This window comes from Microtus ochrogaster, unplaced genomic scaffold (assembly GCF_000317375.1).
Source record: "Microtus ochrogaster isolate Prairie Vole_2 unplaced genomic scaffold, MicOch1.0 UNK11, whole genome shotgun sequence".
In the NCBI taxonomy this organism is placed as follows: Eukaryota; Metazoa; Chordata; class Mammalia; order Rodentia; family Cricetidae; genus Microtus; species Microtus ochrogaster.
Window position 1 is genome coordinate 4,805,843 of NW_004949109.1, and position 21,898 is coordinate 4,827,740.

At 39.1% G+C, this 21,898-nt stretch overlaps 1 protein-coding gene across 4 annotated transcripts in view; it reads right to left on the reverse strand.

The window, feature by feature from the left end:
* The window catches only part of Rnf180 (ring finger protein 180), a 148,120-nt gene that overhangs the window by 116,405 nt on the left and 9,817 nt on the right, over positions 1-21,898 (reverse strand). For all 4 annotated transcript variants that reach the window (XM_026788994.1, XM_005366592.2, XM_026788995.1 and 1 more), the window contains exons 2-3: positions 12,994-13,128; positions 296-391 (exon numbers count right to left, since the gene is read on the reverse strand). In XM_026788994.1, the coding sequence (XP_026644795.1) occupies positions 296-391; positions 12,994-13,128 (231 nt within the window). The remainder of the gene's footprint in view (positions 1-295; positions 392-12,993; positions 13,129-21,898) is intronic.

The window sequence follows — 21,898 nt, forward strand, 5'->3', positions numbered from 1 at the left end:
AGATAGACAGTGGTGGGCAGCTGATGGTTGCTAGGCAATGTCTCACTGAAAACAAAGAGCAATGGCAATGGGGGAACAAACCAGGTTAGTATCTGTGAGCACATTCAGAGACTTGAAATACCAGGTGTAAAGTCCTACAGAAAAGCTGAAATGCTTCAGCAAGAAGGGAGAGGCCAGTGCAATGGAGAGACATACCATCTCTGTGTGTTGAGACACCACGTCTAAGAAAAACAGAGCACAAAAGGATTTTGAAGGCTATCTATTCCGAACTCTGGCCAGGAACCAAGAAAGTTACCTTTTGTATTAGGCGGTTTATCCACTCTGGAAGGCTCTCTACGTTCATGTGCCACAGACGACAAGTGCTTGGGGCGTCAACTGACTCATGTCTGTCCTGTTGTGGAAAATGGATATTAGCAATCATCACTGCAGAATTGATCTCACAATTTCTATATTAAAGAAAAATGAAAAATACCAACCCCGCTTTAAACAGAAATCAGATATGTGTATTGCCTTCTTTCCCTTGTTCTCATCAGCAAAAATGGGGCCAAGTTTCTTCTTTTGCAGGAAGTAACTACCTGTGATCCAAACACTGTCAGTGAATGACACTTCCGGTGCCCCTTCTTTATTTCTATGTGTGAGTAAATAGTGTTCTTTGTAGAAACTGTCCTCAACCTTCAATCTCTGATTTTATATGGATTCTAGCTGACCAGAAACGTGATGGACAGGAAGGGAAACAGTGCAGAAGAATCTACATGCTGAAGAAACAGGAGGTCTGTGGTTTTCCTCCTGCCTTTTGTCCTGAAGCCATCAAATCACCGGGAAAGATTCCCGGATTCCCTTTAAGAAGGCCAGGAGACTTCTGTGTGACAGGTGCCTTCCTTATGCAGGAAAGGAATGCCCTCGCCTGTGAGCACGTGAAGAATCTCCATGGACAGGCCATGTGTCAAGCTCCCCCAGGCTGTAACCACAAAAACATATCCCCTGTACAAGGATCAACAAAAATTTAACCAGAGGTTTAAAGCGGCCATGTAGAGGGTATAAATAATTGAGACACAATGGCTTCCCATCCTGTCAGAGAAATGGTGGCAGAGCAGGGTGAAGATGTGTGTCTTGATTAGGTATGACCTAAGGACAGTAAATGTATGTCTCTGAACTTCAGCTTCTCTCTATAAATCCCTGCTAGGTGACCAGAAGGTATCCAAGGACTCTCGTGGGAATACATCTCACTCTGAGAAAGCCCAGGAAGGGGCTGGCTGAGACGAACACAGAAAGGACAGGCTTCCTCCCAACACCACTTCTGAGGGTCAGAGTTCCATAGGTAGCGAATCACAGTGCTTTCTTTCGTACATTTTCCATGCAATGACACAACTGTCACTCTGGTCAGGTTAACACAGTAACAAACAAGGAGTGCCTACCCACCTTCTAACTGAATCATGGCGAATGTGAAAGCAGTGGAGCTGACCGTCTCAAAGTGTATTCCATCAAAATCATCTACCTCAGGGTGTGACTCGGAACCAAGATCACCCACGACAATTTATGTATAATTTCCCAAGCTGAACCCTCTGCGACCCTACAACTACTTTTCTCTTCTGCCATTAGATCTTAGTAAGTTTAGACAAAACACTGCAGTATGATTTATTTATAAACTGGTTAGATCTATAAGGAAGACAGCTCAATTTAATTTCCTTCAGGCAAACAAATGAAACAATGACCTGACAATGTAAATTAGAAAGGAAAAGGGACATGAGGCACTGCTCCATGTTAGACCACATTTCACTATTTTTAATGATGTACACAACAGCAGTTCATGTACTACCAACTACAATCAGTAGTAATCCCTGACCAAGGAGCATTCACAGATAGGAAGAGCAAGTGGTTCTGGTGCCCTGTTAGACACTTCAGGGTGTGCGCTGTTACACACTTCAGGGAGTGCGCTGTTACACACTTCAGGGAGTGCGCTATTACACAGTTCAGGGAGTGTGCTGTTACACACTTCAGGGACTGCACTGTTACACACTTCAGGGAGTGCACTGTTACACACTTCAGGGAGTACGCTGTGTAGACGTGTTATATCTGCACCCATGCAAACAAGACAGTATGCAGGTGTGTTCTATCTGCACCCCTGCAAGCAAGACAGTGTGTAGATGTGTTCTATCTGTACACCTGCAAGCAAGACAGTGTGTAGATGTGTTCTATCTGTACACCTGCAAGCGAGACAGTGTGTAGATGTGTTCTATCTGCACCCCTGCAAGCGACAGTGTGTTGATGTGTTCTATCTGCACCCCTGCAAGTGAGACAGTGTAAACAAATTTGCTAGTGGATCTGGGGACCAGGGTAGGAGAGTATTCACTTTGGTGCAGGTAGATATATACGGATGAGCACATGCTAGACAATACAGATCTTTTCACTAGTGTCCGTTAGGGGCTGAACCTAAACTACCCTTCTGAAAACTTTAGATTTTAAAATTAAAATTTGACAGAAATTTCAGATAATTAAAGCAGGTTTCAGTAGAAGAAAGGAAAATACTTAGGACCTGCATACTGCATTTCCTAGCTTCTACACTGTTAAGAGGTAACGTTTTGTTTCCTCTTTAAGATACCAGATCCCTAGACTGGGGAGATGGCTCAGTAGTGACCAGTAGGGATAGTGCTTCCAGAGGGTTGAGTTTGTCACCTAACATCCATGGTGGACAGCTCACAACTGCCTGTAGCTCCAGTTCCAGGGGAGTTGACAGCTTTTAGCTCTGTGGGCACACATATTCACATACACGCACTAACACTCAGACACATACGTACCTATAATTCTCTTTTTTTTATTTTAATTTAAACACTGCTTGGCCATTAGCTCTAACTTCTTATTGGCTAATTCTTACATTTGGTTTAACCCATCTCCATTAATTTGTGTATCGCCACGTGGTTGTGGCTTACCAGCAAGATTCTAAACAGCAGCTATCTGAAGTGGAGGATCCATAGCTTCTCTGACTCTGCCCTTCTTCCTCCCAGCATTCAGTTCTGTTTTCTCTGCCTACCTAAGTTCTGCCCTACCAAATACGTACCTATAATTAAAAAAATAAAATCCTTGTAGAGTTACTTCATTTCTGTGTTGTTTTATATAATGGGACAAAATAGAACAAGGCTAAAAAATGACACCAGAAAAGCATGACGCAGCTATTAACACACATAACCTAGACTTTGTAACTGGAAATGGGTAGCGGCTGGAATGGTTTTGAAGGGCATGCTGGGAGAAGTCTAGACTGCCAGAGTGAAGTGGCAGAGAACACAGGAGCTGCAGGAAGGTCCAGCAGGGTCCTATTAGGGTTAAACAGAGGCAATCATACATGGGTAGAAATGTAGGTCTAGGGAAGATTCTGTAATTTGTAATTTGGCCATGCTGGTGAGTACCTGGAAACCCAGCACTGAGGAGTCTGAGGCAGGAGCATAGCACTTGAGGCTAAACTAGCTTCAGAGTGAGCCTGTCTTTAAAAAAATTAAAATCCAAACAAGGACAACCAAAAGCTCTCCTTGAAAATAAAAAATTCCAAAGAATTTGGGTGACCTGAGTCTGGCTTGAGGGAAGATAGAATGTAAGTGTGGCAAACTGGGATATTTTACAGGGAAAAAAAGGTGTGTAAGCAGCAAAGCATTGAAGATGCTGCAAGGCTTCCAACTGCACATGGTGAAAATGCAGTAGAAGGGAAGGACAGACAGGCAAGGAATCTCTAAGGTGGAAGGCCCAGGGTAAGTCTGAACATTAGTCCTCCTACCCAGTGTCTTCGATTGCCTGACCCTTGCCCTATATTTTCAGTCACAGTGAGAACAGTTGGTTAAAACTTAAGACAAGGCCCCAGATATGTCAAGAGCCATGCTAACATAACCACTGACCTGCATAAACAAGCTTCTACAAATCCCCTGTACAAACACCTTGTTGTTACCACAAGTTGTAAATTCCTGGAGGACTTAACCTCAAGCTGTACAAATTCTTTTTCTTATATCACCCCTGACCCTGCCCTTACACACATACACTTATGGCTTTTGCTTATAAAGGACCTACTCCCTATTCTCGGGGTCACAGTGTCTGATCTGGAACCTGCCTGTGACCCCCAACTTCTTAGAAGTTCTGGTACCCTGTGGTGATGAAATAAAGTTGCCGGTGTGCTGCGGGATAATCCCTCTGTATGTGTGAAGATGTATTCCTCTCACTGATTAATAAAGAGGCTGCTTTGGCCTAAAGCAACGCAGAATAAGGCCAGATGGAAATCAAACTGAAAATACAGAGAGGAGAAGGGAGATGCAAGCCAGCCACCAGGGAAGCAAGACATGCTAGGGAACAGGAAAAGTGTCAAAGCCACAGGGCAAAATGCAGATTAGAAATAGGTTAATTTAAGTTGTAATAGCTATTTAGTAATAAGCCTGAGCAATACAGGTCAAACATTCTGTAATTAATACAAGTTTTTGTGTGATTATTTGGGATCGAGAGGCTGGGACAAAAGAAAAATTCCACCTCTGCTTACACCTCTAACTTTGGTGGCCTTGTCCTCAATACCTGCATAACTCCCAGACCCAAGAGGTGAGACTAAGAGACCTTTTCTAAGGAAAGTGCTATGGATAGACAGAAAATGGGCTTTCCTCCTCAGCACACAGTGAGAGGGTGATGCTGAAGGCAGTTCAGAGTTTTAAAATAAGCTAGGCCCTTGCAGACAAGGTATCCAGAAAGGTCCCTCAAATATCAAGGCTTCTGCTGTAGTCAAGTCTTTGCTTCCTGCATTCTGGAGCAAGGGCTCCAGTGGGCCCTTGTACAGCCCAGGTCTGTAAGCTGTAAACTTTGGTGGTTATTTGTATACTCAGAATCCAAAAGCTATGCAGCAAGGCTTTCTCCACCTAGATCCCAAAGGATATGGCCAACTGCATAGGAGCATTCCAAGAACTTGGCATGGGGAAGGAGTCTTTGTAGACTGAATCTATGGGAGTCAGGCCAATCTTGAGACCACAGACACAAATATAGAATGCTGTTAGCACAGAACTCCAGGAGAGCTGCAGACAGGAAGGCTCCAAGCCCTAAGAGCTGGTGTACTAGTAAAACCCACACAAGTCGTCAGGGCAGGGGTCCAGAGGTTTCTGTATCTATCCCTGCAGGCATGGAGTCATTCAGACAAGCAATCTGAGCAGGACTGCAGGTTTCTGGATCCTCCCCTGCAAGGAAAGGTGTCCAAGAAGGTGGTGTTTCTCCTGTAAAATGCAGCACCCTTAGCCCCGCTGGATTCCATACCTACTTGGGACCAGCTGTCTCGTTTTCTCCTTTTCAAAAGAGACTACCTTTCCTATGCCTGGCTGGCCATTGTTCTAGAAGCTCAGAGTTTATTCTGATCTCACAGGCTCCCATCTGGAGGAGCTTGTCTCATCTACATCTGATTTACATGAGACTGATTTACATGAGACTGGGCTTTACATGATGGAAGTGGAGCTGGAAGCCGGAGACTTTGCAGTTAACATGACTGCACTTTATGTTTGAAAAGAGCATGGATTGAGGTGGGCACAAAAGCACTGAGGCTCCTATGTTGACCCTTGGCATTCAGCAGTTGGTGCTTTTGGGGGAGTCCCAGGAAACTCCAGGAGGAACATCAAGAAGAGGTAGGTCCCTGAGGCCATGACTTTTTGAAGGTTCCAGTTGGTCCTCTTCTCTGTCTCCTGTCTGCCACGATATGAGGAGGATTTGCTGAACACTCCTGCTTGTCTGGCACACTGTGCTACCTCACTCTAGGCCCAGAACACGGAGCCCAGTGACCATGGAATGAACCCTCTTAAACGATAAGTAAGCAACTCCTTGCTCCAACGATTAGAATGTTTCAAAGGCAACCAAGAATTTAGCCACAAGAGAGCAAAACCTTTAAAGCAATGAAATTAGGACCACCGAGAACTAATTTGATCTGTGTTGACCTCAGATGTAGGATAGAGAGAAGTTATCTGTAAATACTATGCCATTGTACACGCAGACAAGAGCTCCTGGGGAGCACAGTATCTATGTTGAGATCCTGTAGCCAACTTCTCACAGATGGCAAAGATGACAGAGAAGGAAATTTCGGAGACTGGAAAGAGCTGATCCAGCCCCTTTCAAAGACAAGACTGTTGAGACCTAATGGAGCTGGCAAACTTCTCTGAGACAACAGCCCATAAGGTTCGCAGAACCACAGTCTAGCACTGCAGCCCTTCCACACCAGGCTAGTGGGTCACAAGCTAAAAGAACTACAGGCAGAAAGCCCTATATGTTCTTTTAAATATCACAAGAAAACACATCTTGAATTTTATTAAGGAAGCACTTCAAGTCACAATGGGTCCTTACTTTCTCATTCAAAAGCAAGCAAACTACATGAAAACAAGAAAACACATCTGAATCCTTTTCCTGACACTCAAAACATAATACAATTATTATAATTTTTCTACCCCCTGGAAAAACATTCTAGCATTGTTTAGTCACTGATAATTCTAGGCCTTCAAACTTTAATCTAAGAAATCTATGGTTGTTACTTTCTACAGCCCTTGAGTATCAACTTCCAGCAAGTTCTAGAGAAAATACAAGTGGCACTCAAGAAAATAATCTTGGTCAAGATCAGGAGTCTGCTGAAGGGCTATCCAAAATATATTATTATTTTCTAAGTAATTTATCCTCTGCATATATAGTCTCCAAATCCATAGATCTAATGAACCAGAAAATTAAAAAAATCAGAAAAATGTATCACCATTACAGTAATTTATATTTAGAAATGTCATAAAATGACTCCTTACATAGTTTAAATCATATCAAATATTAAAACCCACCCAGAGACAATTTAAAGCATGCACAAAGCTGTACAAGGTCATATGAAAACATTAGCTTTGGGCCATGAACATCTGTATATTTTGGAACTTGTGTAGGGTCCAGAAACTAATCTTCGAGAGATATGAAAGACGAATGTCATTTTAATTTCTACATATCCCCAAACCTGAAGTATAATCTTATTTTGTTCATGCTGGAAATTCTTAATCCAAATGCTGAAGTAGTGGTCTTTCTTTCTGTAGGCCCTAAGTGCAGATCTCACTGAGTGGTAAACTGCACAGAATGACGTAGGAGTCATGACACCCTCAGATCATGTGACGGTGACTGACGTACAGGGGACATGTCCACCTGCTTGGCACCACCGGCATGCAACTTCCCAATATCCAGTGTAATCTTGATGAACTCCACTCACTCTGGCTTGCAAGGTTTTTTTTCCTTTGAAGATTAAAAAATGTGCGCGGCTAACAGCACACATGCTTTCATTTTTCTGTACTGTTGGAAAGTCTTTATTTAAAACTGAAATTATTAACATCAGTATTGCTTCTATATGGTCATGCTCCACTAGATCAAGTTTTAATCTGTTTATAAAAGATTCTGGGAAATGACTTGGAAGTCACACAATCAAAGCCAACACCATAGTTTTCCCTAAATACTTTGCCTTTGACACAAAATGAAAGTTTGGAGAACAGAGGCTTTGAAGAATGGGGTCAACCTTGTAAGACACCCGGGCTCTTGAGCTCTTCCCATTAGAAGGTGACACTTGCACAGATTAGCACAACTAATGAATCATAAGAGTTTCCTACAGATGAAGCAAATTAGAATTGACAAATAAAGTCATCTTTCCATTATAGAACCCAGAATCTGCCCTGACTTTTCAAGATTATTTACAGATTAGCAAAAAAATAAAATGAAAGAAGGAACAAATGAAAAAAATCCACACTGGTAGAAAGACAAACAGATTATTGACTTTAAAGTGTGGGCCACACACACTTGGTAAGGAGACGTACAATTTTTATTAAGCAGAAAATGCTTACATTATGCTCACTATGCCACAGGAATTGCTTTAAGCATTTTTCCATGTTATAGCTAAGAATGCTAAAACAAGGAAAATTAAGCAACTTTTCAGCAACTTGTCAAGGTCACATACTACTAAAAAAGCAGGGATTTCCAGCCAGTTAGTTCAGCTTCAGTTCTAAGGCACTGAGTTTCCAGCTGCTGCCTCCTGCAGCAGATAAAGCTACAGATTCTAGGACCATGCACTAACCTTGCCTACTGTGCGAGGATTTAAAGCACTGGCAATTTCTCCAACACTCACGGAAAGCAAACCTAAAGCTTACTTTTAATTAGCCGAAATGACCGACTACTGTATATGGGAAAATGCATTTGGGGAGGAAGCTCCACTGGCTGCTTCGGCTTTGTGACATTCCAAGGAAACCACTTTAATTTAAGAACTATTAATAAAAGCAAACATGCTTCCCAGAACAGTTGCTCTTTCATGTTAGAGAAACAGATCTATGTGTGTGCGTGTGCCCACGTGTGCCCGAGTGTGCACACGTGTGCATTCTTATGCAACATGGAGGCCGAAAGGAGAATGCTTGGAGGTGAGGGACTAGAATAAAGTGGGGAAACAGTCGGAAGCATAACGAAGAGGACAAACACATGAAAAAGAGAGTGCTATGTACATGTTTTAATGCCACAATGAAGCCCATAATTTATACTCCAAACTAAATAATAAACCTAAGAGAAGAATCAAAAACAGCCTGACTAGAGGCATTTAAAGCCTTTTAAACAGCAAACATTTTGTCCTTAGTAATAAGGAACTTAAAGTCTAGAAAAGCTATTTCACTACGATTTGAAACATTATAGTGAGATTGTTTCTATCAAGTGAGATGTAAAAGGAGGGAGGAGAAAACAACAACAACAACAAAAAAGAAAAAGACAACAAAAAAGACCTAAGCTAATGTCTCATAAAGCTGGCAGGAAGATACACAATGCTTATAAGTAAAATAATTTATGCAGGCAGCAGGGGGCACTAGTGCACCTCTCTTGTATTTTGCTTTCTGAGCTCGGAATGGCTTCAGTTGTCTATACAGGACATGTATGAGTTTTTAATCATTGAATGGGACTTAATTTTGAAATTTCCATTGTATGGTTTCAACGTTTAAACACTGATGATTTAATACCATTAAATAATATTCTGAAAGATGTTTACAACTTGGTTTTAAAGTGTAGGCAGTAACATTATCTCATCAAATTCTTTAAAAATGAGTAACCCATACTGTTTAACTTCTGCTGCTGTGCAGACCCAGGGACAAACTCCATAGAAGACTATCATTTTGCATTGCTATTTGTTATTAGTTAAATGTTTAAAGGGTTAGTAACTTAAGAGACCCCAAATTCTTTGGACTTTTTGGTGTTGTGGACATACCACAAAGACTTTGAACAGGCTGATGCTGGAGGTTTCCATACTCTGTGTCCTATACGCCTTTACTTATTCAGTCCCTGAAGAAGCCTTCTCCTTGCAGATACGCCCAGAACTTTGTCAATCTCCCTCTCTTACCATGCCCTATACTTTTCCTTTTGCCAATTCTATAGATAATAACTGAGCACTTCTTTGATTGACTAATATCTAATATTTCTATGATTAGTAAAAAATATTCAATATTAATACAGAAATTTAAACTATTGATATTTATTATAATGGATCTACAATAATGAAAGAATTATGATTGTGTTAATATGGCATACTAATAGTGAGTGATAAATCCTGGAAACAGATAATCCTGAACAGATAATCACTCTTTTATTGATCTTCAAATTTCCAGTGTCTATAATAGACTTGTGGTAGATCCTCTCAGGCTGCCATAATAAAATTCTATTAAGCTGAAGAAACTACAGAGACAATCTTTTGTATTGTTTTAGAGGCTACCTGTCCAAGGTCAGGGTGCCTGATTATCTGGCCTTTGGTGAGGGTTCCTCTTCTCTCACAGACAGCTAGTTGCCTTTTCCTTTTTACCTCCCATATTCTCTCCTGCTATAAAAAGCATCTTATCCCAATGCATCCTGGAACTGCCCAGACTCAGTGGCTACACACCCTGTGAACTTGGGCAAAATGACTTTTCAGTCTTCTCATCCTTAAGGTAGAGACAACAGATTATTTCCCCTAATTGCTCTAATGAATAAACAAGTGCAAATAATAAAAACAGAAACAACATAACTATAAAATGTCTTTGAATCAATAAGTACATTTTTAAAAAAAGCAGTTTCCAGTATTAGCTGCCAACAAAATATAAGGCAAACTCTAATGATACAGCACTTACAGTACCATATCTGCAGGGTTAAAATTTCATTACCTGAACATACATATCATACATACATACTTCTTAGTTTAATAATAAGCCTAAATCATTTAAAAATCAAAGCTGGTTTTGGAGTTGGACAATGGCTATCCTTCTCTATATCCAAACATGTTGTTTAAAGAAAAATTTAAAGTTTCTATCTCATATCAGGAGCCATCTGGTATAGGACAGAAAGAAGAAAGAATTCAGGAAAAATTTTACTTCTTCCCATAGCTATTTTTGTCTCTATTGTACCTTTCATTGAATATATGTCTATATGAATAATGATTAAGTTTTCCACAATGAACAATAAATTTTCCTGTAGTAACCTTTGAAGTTTTCAGGAAGAAGATGGAGCCCTACAACAACGACTCCATCTGGTTGATATGACATCATGATGCTGATAGCATTCCTTTAAGGTAAATTTTGGGTACAAGCTGCTCAAGATGATTCCAACTTGGTTAGCTGAGATGGTGCACCCTTTGACAATGTTCTGGCTAGAACTCAAAATAAGAGCCTCAGAAAAACCCTACCGAATACTCAGAAACTATATGCAGTTATACCAGACAGTAATCTTGAAACTTAACCATCACTTTAGTTTCCCAGGATCCCATAGAAAGAATATCGCCCTCATGACATCTGGAAGTATTTCTAGAAGATGACATCCCTTCTCTCAACAAAGTTTGTCCTCAGGATTAGGGACATCTATTAGGGGTTGATTATAAGTGGTATAGGGTGGGGTTTAGGGTGGAAATTAAGTAGGCTCAGGGATCTTTTTTGAAAAGAGAGAAAAAGGAATTGAATGGGATAATAGGTAGATCAGTGTGAGTAATAATAATAGTGAGTAATAATGAGATACTTGTGAGCTATTATTTATAGAAAATTTACATTGGTATAGATTCTTGTACATTGATACAAATTCATATTATATTTGTCATATTGAATATGCTCCTATGTTTGTTTACAATATTTGTGAACTTAGGCAAAGTTATTTTGTCATATTGAATGCATGTATGTTTCTACTTCTGCTTAAGATATTTTGCATACTGATGCAATGTTAGGATATATTAATCATATTACACTATATATTTCTACCTCCAATAAAGATATTTATATATTGTTTACATTTTGAAATCATTGTTCTCATATCCTGCATAGTTATTTAAAGATTGTTTAATATTTTAATATGAAGGCATTGTCCTTAAACTATATAGGTATTAAGAATTATAGATCAATAGTCATCCATGCTTGCTATACTTATAGTTAGACCAATCAGGTTCCTTAGATGCATAGAGATTATATTCCACATAATAGGTAATATTCAACCATTTCAAAGTACTTTAGAATATGAGATTTAAATAACTTAGGATTCTGTTGAGGTGAGACACTATTGTTCCTGGCAGCACCAATCTATTCCTGAGAGAATGTTGGGCACTGAAGACACTTCACTTGGAGCTTGTTTTCTTCTTGGCAAAACTGGCCTTTTGTACAAAGAACTGCCCCTGCCTCGGCCACTGACAAAATACATGTTGTCTGGATTGGACAAGCAGGATACAAGTAAAATTAATGAATTTTAATAAATAAATAAAAAGTAAAAATACAAGTAAAAGTAATACCTTGCCAAGACAGGGTAATATTGTTTTGAAAATTTTCCTAACTTTGAAAATGGTTTGCTAATTACTCTAGTCCTTAGCCAATGTTGGTTGCTCCAACACTGAAAATGAGACTTTGGGTGATTGCCCAGGTAGCCAGTTGTCTCTGTCCTTTCTTACACCTTTTGGAAGTGTCTTGATTGCACTTCCTATTTACTCAAGTAATATTATTTCCCTTCTGAGGCCTTCAATGGGGTTGAAGACTAGATAGTCACAATTACTTTTCTATCATGACTTAGCCAAGCCATTACTAATATAAGACTTAGACTTCTTAGAATAGGTTAACTATTGAAACATTTAGCATATGTTTCTTGATATTGTTTATGCTGGTTGTAATTCTAATTTTTATACTTGATATCTTTTCTTATTGTATATAGTTTTGTATTGGGTTTGGAACTCTCATTTAGACAAAAGGGAGAGGTGCTGTGGGAGCTCCTTCAGCCAATAGCCTTTAAGATACCAGCCCACCTGCGTGTGGTCTCATGCAGCATAAATGCAGATGTAAAGTGTGCATGGGCCTCTTGGCTGCTGGATTTGGTTCCAGTTCCCAGCGCATGCAGAGGACTGCAGACGCTACCCTTTCTGTGAGTTCACCCCTTATTAAATAAACCTTTGTTATATTCTATTCTGGGCTGGTGTAGGGCCTTTTATTATAAATTGCAACAATAAAATAAAGACCTTTACCCCAATTTCCATAGCATAAAACACAAATAATCTAAAAGTGGGATAAGTATAAAGGTCCCTCAGTAGAAAAAAATGGTACCTGTCATACTCTCAAATGACATAGAATTCAAGAAACTGTTGCACGTGGCACATGAGTGAAACTGCAAAATCTGATGCTCAGAAAAATATGAGGCAAAAAAATGCACATGATTTTCTTTCATTGGAACAAATGGCAAGAATAGGCTATACCAATTTTGGAGAACAAAGACAGACATCTGGGGTCATGGACGTTATCTTGAATTTATTCATATTAGAGATAATTAAGTTATCAAGCTGTAAACAAGTTTTAGTCTATACAAATTATATGCAATAAAACACTGGCATGTAATGCTTTAGGTTTTCGTCCACTGGAATCTATCAGATTTTAAAAGGTATCTGTCATGCGTTCAGTTGTGGAGGAATAGGTGTGCACGTATGGTGTGCCTCCAAAATTTCTGTACTCTAAAATTCTTGAAGCCAGAACTACTCACCTCAATCACTTGATTCTCAAGGCAATTCATGAGGCAGGCAGAACTTGCAATACATCTTCTACATTTCCAACAATGAAGAGTACCTGCTTGCTCGTCACTGGTTTGTTTGGCTGTTGATTCTTTGCTTCTTTTCATCTGTGGGAACATTAATGATTTTTAGAATGGCAAGCTGCATCAGATATCTCTAAATCATTAAAGCAACAGTTACATAGAGAATAAAAAAACATTGGTTACTGTGGTGCTACAGACCGCTGCTCCCCACCCTGTGTCCTGACCCCAAATCAGTGTCTGAGTGCTCTTTGCCACACACAGCCGGCTACAGGATTTAACAGCAGGATCAAACCAATGCACAAACTTTCAACACCCCCCAATACTAATAAAAGTGTTTTGGTTGGCACCAAAAAACACTTAAAAATTTGGTCCTGGCTCTAAGCCAGAATTCTTTACATCTTCCATAGATAAATACCTTTCCTAGGCCACTTGAGTGGGTGGACATGCATATTCCTCCAGTCTAGGTACAGCATGATTTCCTCTCATTGCCCATCGTGAGTGAAGTTGTAGCATTCTGTAAGTCCCAAATTGAGGCAGGAGAGTTCAGTGCACCTGAATCTGGAGCTAGTTTGCAATAGCTACACTAACGGACACTCCCCTGTGAAAAACACCCTGGTGCAGCTTTTGGGATGACTTCAACAGCAGGTTTTGTGAGATGAAACAGGTACCTATATACTAGTTAGCATGTCTTAGGTAAAGAGCACTTTATTAAAAAATGTCTAACATAGAAAATTCATTTAATTTTGATTATAATGCATTATGTAGTGATTACCAGCTTGTTTTCTAGGATGCTTTATGTCTCCCACTAATGATTTTTTTAGAGCTAAAGCTCAAGAGAAAAATCTAAGTCATTACAGTGTGTTTAAGAATCTTGAGTGGAATGCTCAGTGGGTAGAGCTTACTGCTTCCAATGCTAAAGACCTATTTGATGCAGGATATCCACATGATAGAAAGAAAACAACCCCTGCAAGTTGTTCTCTGACCTCCATAAAAGCACTGTGGCAGGTGAATCCTCCCTTTACACACATAAAATAAGTAAATAAATAAATAAATGTGACTTTTTCAAAAAAGAATCATGGCAAATAATTATAAACATTCATTGTTCATCTTAATTTTCATTTTTGTAGGGTTGTTTTGTAGCTTTTTATTTGTTTCTTTTATTTTTGTTTTTGAAAAAGAGACAAACATAAAATTGGATGGGTAAGGGTATGGAGAGGATCTGGGAGAAACTGGGATGAAGAAAGCATCATCAAAATATATTGCATATTTTTTCAATAAAAAACTGGCCTTTGGGCAAGAACTACCCATGCATGCAACTGACAAGATGCATGTTGTCTGGACTGGAGAAGCAGGATACAAGTAAAAAGACTGCCAAACCTTGCCAAGACAGGGTAAGACAGTTCTGAAAAAAATTTCCTGCCTCTGAAAATGGTCTGTCAGTTACTTTAGGCCTTAGCCAAAGTTGGTTGCTCCAACATTGCAAATGAGACTTTGGGTGATTGCTCAGGTATCCAGTTGTCTTTGTCATCTGGAAGATGACATTTTTCACATTTTGGAAGCTACTTGATTGCACTTCCTGTTTACTCTAGGAATACTATCTCCCTTCTCAGGCCTTTGATGGGGTTGGAGATTAGATAGTCGTAGTTACCTTCCTCTCATGATCTAGCCAAGTCATTTCTAATTAAAAAAAAACCCTTAGAGTCCTTAGAATAAAATCATTATTAAAACATTCAGCATATGCTCTTTGCTTCATATTGTTTATGCTGGTTGTAATTCTAATTTTTATACTTGATATCTTTTCTTATTGTATATAGTTTTGTACTGGGTTTGGAACACTCTTATTTAAACATAAAGGGGATTTATGAACAACCTCCTTCAGCCCATGTTCTTTAAGAGGCTGGATCAGGTTGGGGGTATGACTTTAGGTACCAAAAAGCTGCAGTTCTGCCTCACTTGGTCTCTTCTTCCTGAGAGTCATACATGGATATCGGACTCCATTCCTATTTCCTCACTGTGATCCATGAGTTCCCTTTTGATACTCTATTTGGAGTTATCTTGGGATTATTTGCCTTGTGTTCTCCACATTTGATGTGTTCTCTATCATCATAAACTTAAACATTGTGGGATTATATTATATAACTGGGTCACACAATTCTAGGGTATGGACTTTGAAGATCATCATGTCACAAAGTTAAAAGGTGGGATACAACTCTCTTGACAGTTATCATTTGTCAATAGCTCTTTGGTTAGCAGTTCTTGTCTGCCCCTCCTCTCTGTGAATCTATATTTTGCAATTCGAGTTTTAATTTTAAATTATCTCTAATCTAAAAAAATTGTGAAAAGTATAAAGTCAAAATAAAAGTCACCATATTGTTACCGATTAACTCTTGATACATTTGTGTAATTCTCTCTTACTGCTCTCCTTACTTTGGCTGCACATTTTTTGAATACAAATGTTTGCACAGTTTCCGAGAAACTATGCCTTTCTAGCTTCTAATCTCTTCCTGTTATAACGTTTTCTTCCCCTTGGCATCTGTGAGCCAGCAGTTCTCATCTTTTACAGATGAGTTCAATTTTAATTATAGGATGGACTCTCGGGACATTCAATTCCTCTTCCTCTGTCTTCTGTACACATCTTCAAGGGAGCAATCAAGTGCTATCATTCTTATTTCTGTTTTTCTTATCGAGTTGCTAAAAAGCATACTCTACTCATTCCACAGCCAACAATTAAATGTAGTATCTGAACCTCAAAATCCACAGCAAATATCTATTGAAATCAGACAAACAATATACAGATGAGAGCTCTTCACACACCTTTTTATCTTTTAATGGAATCAAGATGATCTGTTTAAAAATAATATAAACACATGGATCTGAAAGTGTCAAAAATTGTAAAAGCCTATATTGTTTTGTTACCTTTTCACTAATTATTTGAGAATTTTATACAATGTGTTTCAATATTTACCTTCCTCCCCAATCCTCCCAGATCTGTTTTCCCTTCCCTATTGTCTTATTTTTTCGATCCATCAACTCAATTTGTGCTGTCCATACACTTGTGAATGTGTGGCCTTCCACTGGAGCTTGGCAGACCTATCAGGGACTCCTCTTTAAAGGAAACTGACCCTCTCTCTCAGCAGCTTTCAGCGGCCAACAGTTCCTTAGGGAGGGGAGAACTTCATGCCCACCCAGCTTTCCAGGCTGGAATTTTGTCTGGTTTGGACCTGCACTAGTCTTATGCCTGCTACCACAACTGCTGTGGAGTCTAGGTGCAATAGCCTTGCTGTGTCTGGAAAGCACCGTTTCCTTGTCATCCACCAGCCTGGCGCTTACATCTTTCTCTCCCCTCTTCTGTGATGATCCCTGGGGAGGAAGAGTGTGATATGAATGCTCCATTTAGAGCTGAGCATCCTATGGTCCCTAGTCCTTCTCAGTTTGATTAGTTTTGGCCTGTATCTTTGAGCATCCTATGGTCCCTAGTCCTTCTCAGTTTGATTATTTTTGGCCTGTATCTTTACCACCTTCTTCTGAAGAAAGCAAGCGTCTCTGATAAGGGTTGATTTACTTCTCTGGGTTGCCATACCACATGGCTCCTTAAACTTCTTTTTCCACTGTTAATTATTAATTATGTTTGACCAATCAGTGGGAAGACCTAAACTGAAGTCTTTCAGCTATGGACAAAGAAGCATAGTAGAAAGATGTACAGCTGTGTTTATACTTACCTGAACTTGAAAGGGGAAGCAACAGATGGTTATCTACTGGCAATCTATTTATAAAAGTGAGATGGCTTCTGGCCAGTAACTTACGTTAAAAACGAAAGGCTGAAACGTTAAAACCCAACCTATTAACAAAGTGGGTAGTCTTTGAACAGACTTGAATAACTTATGTGTTGGATACACTTCAAATCCATCTCCAACTCAATGCCTGAGATGCTAGTATTGGCTTAAGCAAGTCAGCGAACTATGTAAATAACTTATCTAAACATTTGGGTAGCAATCCACACGACTTTATGGTTTTTTCAATAGTGAGTACTCATACACACATTGGTACTTGTTTACTTCACTACCTGTCGTTACACTGCTATAATGTTCGACACTTCTTGAATGCACTTTACATTTGTGAAACATTATTTCTCACATACTGAATATGTCAGTGGTATAATACTGAAAAATCCCAGTCATGAAAATTACCATCCATCTCAGTAAAAATACTACTTAGTTACAGGGCAATAGTAAAGGCAGTAAAGTCAAAGTGATGGGTCCAAGTTTTCTAGACTTGTTTTAACTTGGAGATCAAATTTTGTCCTATGTAACAAGAATGGAAATGTCTGTATCTAAACATATGCAACCTGTGAGACATTTTAATAAGCATGTTTCACTATAGGGAAGCTGTATAATAGTTCTCCACTGAAACACATGGCTTTTCTTCAAGAGTCTGATCAGCTTTCAATAGAATGCAGACAGGCTTTGTTAAGTTCTTCCTTCCTTTTTCATAAAAATATTTAGGAATAAAGATATTTGTGGTTTCAGATATTTATGGTTTTATGCATTTCTAACTGCACACCGTGGCAGTGAAGAATAAAAGGACTATCAGCCTGTGGCTCTATTTACCACTACTGCCTTTGTGTCCCCAGTGATAACGCAATTTGGTGAAAAGGGCAAACCACACCTCAACAATACCTGGCTTCTTACATGGGTCTTAGCAACACATTTTGAGAACTGATACTTAACGCAAAGCACAGAACCCCCAAATATTACCTATGCAAATTTCATTGCCCAATTATATCCTTTAAAATGTTTAAGGAGGACAAATAAGCCCCTGTGAAAAACATTAATAATAGCGTAGGCTGTAATTATCTGTAGCACTGAGCACTGCAATTACAAGTCCTATGAAGAAGTTGAAGTCTTTGTCTACCTTTGACTATTAATATTCTATATGGCAAAATATCAACATTGGCACAGGTAAAATTTCATATGAAGGAATTTGGAATTTCCTTCTCATCAATACAGTTCTGTAAGAATAAGATTAAAGCCAAGTGAGGTAAAATGGCATGAATGTGAAAAGCAGGATGCACAGCAACTTAGAAAACAGTATGGCTAAGTGATTTACTTAGTTCAGAACCCTGCAGAACAATACCACATTTTATTTTGCTGTTGAATTTTTGAGGGTTTTCTTTGCTTTGCTGTGATGTTCATGCTAGTTTTGAACTTCTGAACTCAAGTCTCTAGCCTTATCCTCCACTGTAGACAGGACTCCAGATATACAAAACCATGGCTAATCAATTTTTGTTTTTAAACTGCTTAATATATTTATTTTTGCTAACAAGCATGATGATATACTTGTAGGCATTATTCTGTAGGCTATTCAACCACCTAAAGGTTAAATGGAAAATCTCTATGAAATGAGAAGAAATATTCTCTCTGTAGATATTAAGAAGTATCAATTCTTTTTTTTTGATGTTCATGAAATCTCACTATATGGATGCATGAACTTAACTGGTAGCCCACAACTGCACTGCAATGTGGGCTTCTGAACCAGTGGCTGTTTACTGGACAGAACATCATACATAGTAACTCTGTTGGGAATGGGTCTACAGATAAGGTCATTTTGGAAAATGAATAGAATATCAGCACACCCTACTGCTCTTGAACCCTAGTGTCTGTTTTGATAACAGAATTGCAATACATAGCGCCTCAATCTAAGTAACTACAGCCATGAATTAACAAAACCAAAACTGGTGATCTGTGCTATATTACAAAGATGTACATAAACTGGCTTCCAAAGTTACAATTATAAATGGGTTTTTGAACCACAAAAGCTATTCTCTACTGAACAGAGCCTAAGGTACCTTCTCAGTTATGTCTAGCTTTTGGAATCGATGGCTCCTACTTAGGTCAATAAATAGCTTAGCACATGTGTTATTTAGTGTGCACTGGCTTGATACCTAAGCTCCCTTTACATTGGCTTCACTAAGTCAAAGATATCAAGTACTTCATCTGCACTTCAGGAGGACGAACTGGGTTATTTCCATTTCGCCAGCTTTACAATTCTACGCACAGGGGCTGCGGTGACTAAAGCCTCTAATTTATGAACTCTAAAACCATCTAAATCCTGAATCACAGAGACCTTAATCTTCTTCAGTAATTGTTTAGGTTAAACATGTCTGGGTTTGAAACCGACAAAGGCAATATTAAGGTATTCCACAGTAATAGTTTCTTAGAAAGTACCCCAGTTGAAGAAACACCAAACCAAACCCAATCTACCATATTCCCTTAGAGTTACTTCTACTCCCAAGCTATCTCTCTGGAACCCCTCAGTTTTTAGGCATTATACAATTCACACCACACAATGATGTGTTGCTTTGGATATGAAATGTCCCTGATAGGCTCATGTGTTGAACACTTGGTACCCAGCTGGTGGTGGTGTTTGGGGAGGTTGTGGAACCTTTAAGGGGTGACCACTTGATGAAGTAGGCCACTGGGGATAGGCCTTCAGGCCTTAAAGCATGACCCCATTTTCTCTTCTCTTTCTGCTTTCTGGATGTGGATGCAATGGGATCAGCCAGCCTCCTGCTCTTGCTTCCATATACTCTCTGCCTTCTGCTGTGCTTTTCATGGTATGATAGACTGCATCTCTCTGGAACTGTACACCAAAATAAACCTTATTTCCTTCAAGTTGATTTTGTTGGGGTGCTTGTCATAGCAACAAGAAATGAAGCTAAGACAATGAGAAAATATTATATGAATCTGACACTTGTAACTACCATGAATTTCTTACTCTGTCCAATATGGTCTTAAACTACATACTTCAACTGACACTGAATACCACTCCTTAATCCTAGCAGATCACCACAGCTGCAGCCCAGGCACTCCAGGCACTGCAGCCCTCTCCTCTCTTTCAAACCAGGCGATCCCTTTAGGGATTATGAAATATCACTAAAGAAATGAAAACATTGCAAGTTTCACACGCTGGTTAGTTTTATCCATTTCCCCTGCTGCTACACCTTGGCAAAAGTAGTGGATCTGAATGAAGAGTGAAACTACTCGGTGACTATGAACCACATTCTCACATTTCACAGACTACGTTTTATGTGGAAGCAAGGTATCCAAATTAGAGGGAAAATTAATCAAGTCTGAAATATGTCTTTGAAACTCATGTGTGTAAACTTGTATTTGTGTGCACTCCAGCTATACCTCATGCACCTATGTGTCTACTATCTCTCCAAACAGTAGCACCAACCGGGGACCTAGTTTTTCATACATGAGCCTGTGAGGGATGTCCCACCCAATCTATAACGTTACTATAGGATAATCTCACAAGTTTTGTTTTGAGGACTACATTGTAATGCAGTCAATGCTATTTATTGATGATAGCTAATGGCCTGTTACAACTTTTTAAAACTTCAGAAGAATTTATCTTGACAGCTATTAAGTTTAGAGTCACATAAACAGGAAGACAATAAATGTGTCATAGGGAAAAATACCTTTGTATTCTGAAATTCCTTTTCTGTAAATGAACAAAAATTCCATGCCTAAGACTCTACGATAAAATGCTACACTGTAGTAGAAAGGGCTGTTTGTTTGTTCCCGGCATAACCACACAGAAACTGTATTATTTAATTCACTGCTTGGCCTATTAGTTCTAGCTTCTTGTTGGCTAGGTCTTACATCCTAAACTAACCCATTTCCACTAATCTGTGTATCACCATGAGGCTGTGGCTTACCGGGTAAAGTTCCAGAGTCTGTCTCCGGCAGGACTATATGGCTTTTCTCTGACTCCACCTTCTTTCTCCCAGCATTCAGTTTAGCTTTCCCTGCCTAGCTCTGTTCTGCCCTGTTCTACTATAGGCTCAAAGCCTATATATTCATTAACCAATAAAAGCAACATGTAGACAGAAGGACCTCCCACACCACAATGCTTGGCATAATTCTTGTACAGTTTCAGATGTTTTTAATTGAAATACTGTCCTTCTAATAAATTCAGGGTTTTTCTTGTTCCCAGTATTTAAATATTTTCATTTAAGAAGTACTGCCTTTGACTTAAAGGTGGTCAAAGAAATGTAAAGCAAAGGATACACTTGTTAAATGAGTGAATATGAGATATAAACACTGGAGTAATGAAAAACAATAAAATCTAGAACAAAACAAAACGAAAATGTTGTAAGAAGTTATTTTGAAAACTCAGAATTTTAGGCTCATTTTCTGAAAGTGTTGAAGAAAGCCCACTGACTACCAGAGTATTTATACTTCTGTTCAAAATACTATGCCTCCAAAAAGAGTCGAGTTTGCTTCTTGGATATTGGATTTACACTGCAATAAAACCTGAGTTTTATTCCATATTGTGACTGGCATTACACACACACACTTGGGAGGCAGAAGCAGGTGGATCTCTGAGTTTGAGGCCAACCTGGTTTACAGAGTGAGTTCCAGAACAGCCATAACTAGACAGAGAAACTCTGTCTTAAAGTAAGAAAACAAACAAAGCCAGGCAGTGGTGGCACACACCTTTAATCCCAGCACTTAAGAGGCAGAGGCTGGCAGATCTCTATGAGTTCATGGCCAGTCTGGTCTACAAGAGCTAGTTCCAGAGAAACTATAGAGAAACCCTGTCTCAAAAAACCAAAAAAGATAAAAACAACAAAATAAAGAAAAAGAAAACAAGCAAACAAAACACAAAAAGAAATTCGGTGTTATTTCCTGGGGAAAAATGAATTTTATTTTTTCACTAAACTTTCTTATATAATATAGTTTGACCATGGTCTCTTCCCTTTCCCAACTCCTTCTACATCTTCCTCACCTCCCGACCCAACATGGATGCTGTTTTCCCCCATCTCAAAAAAAGAATCCAAACAACAAAA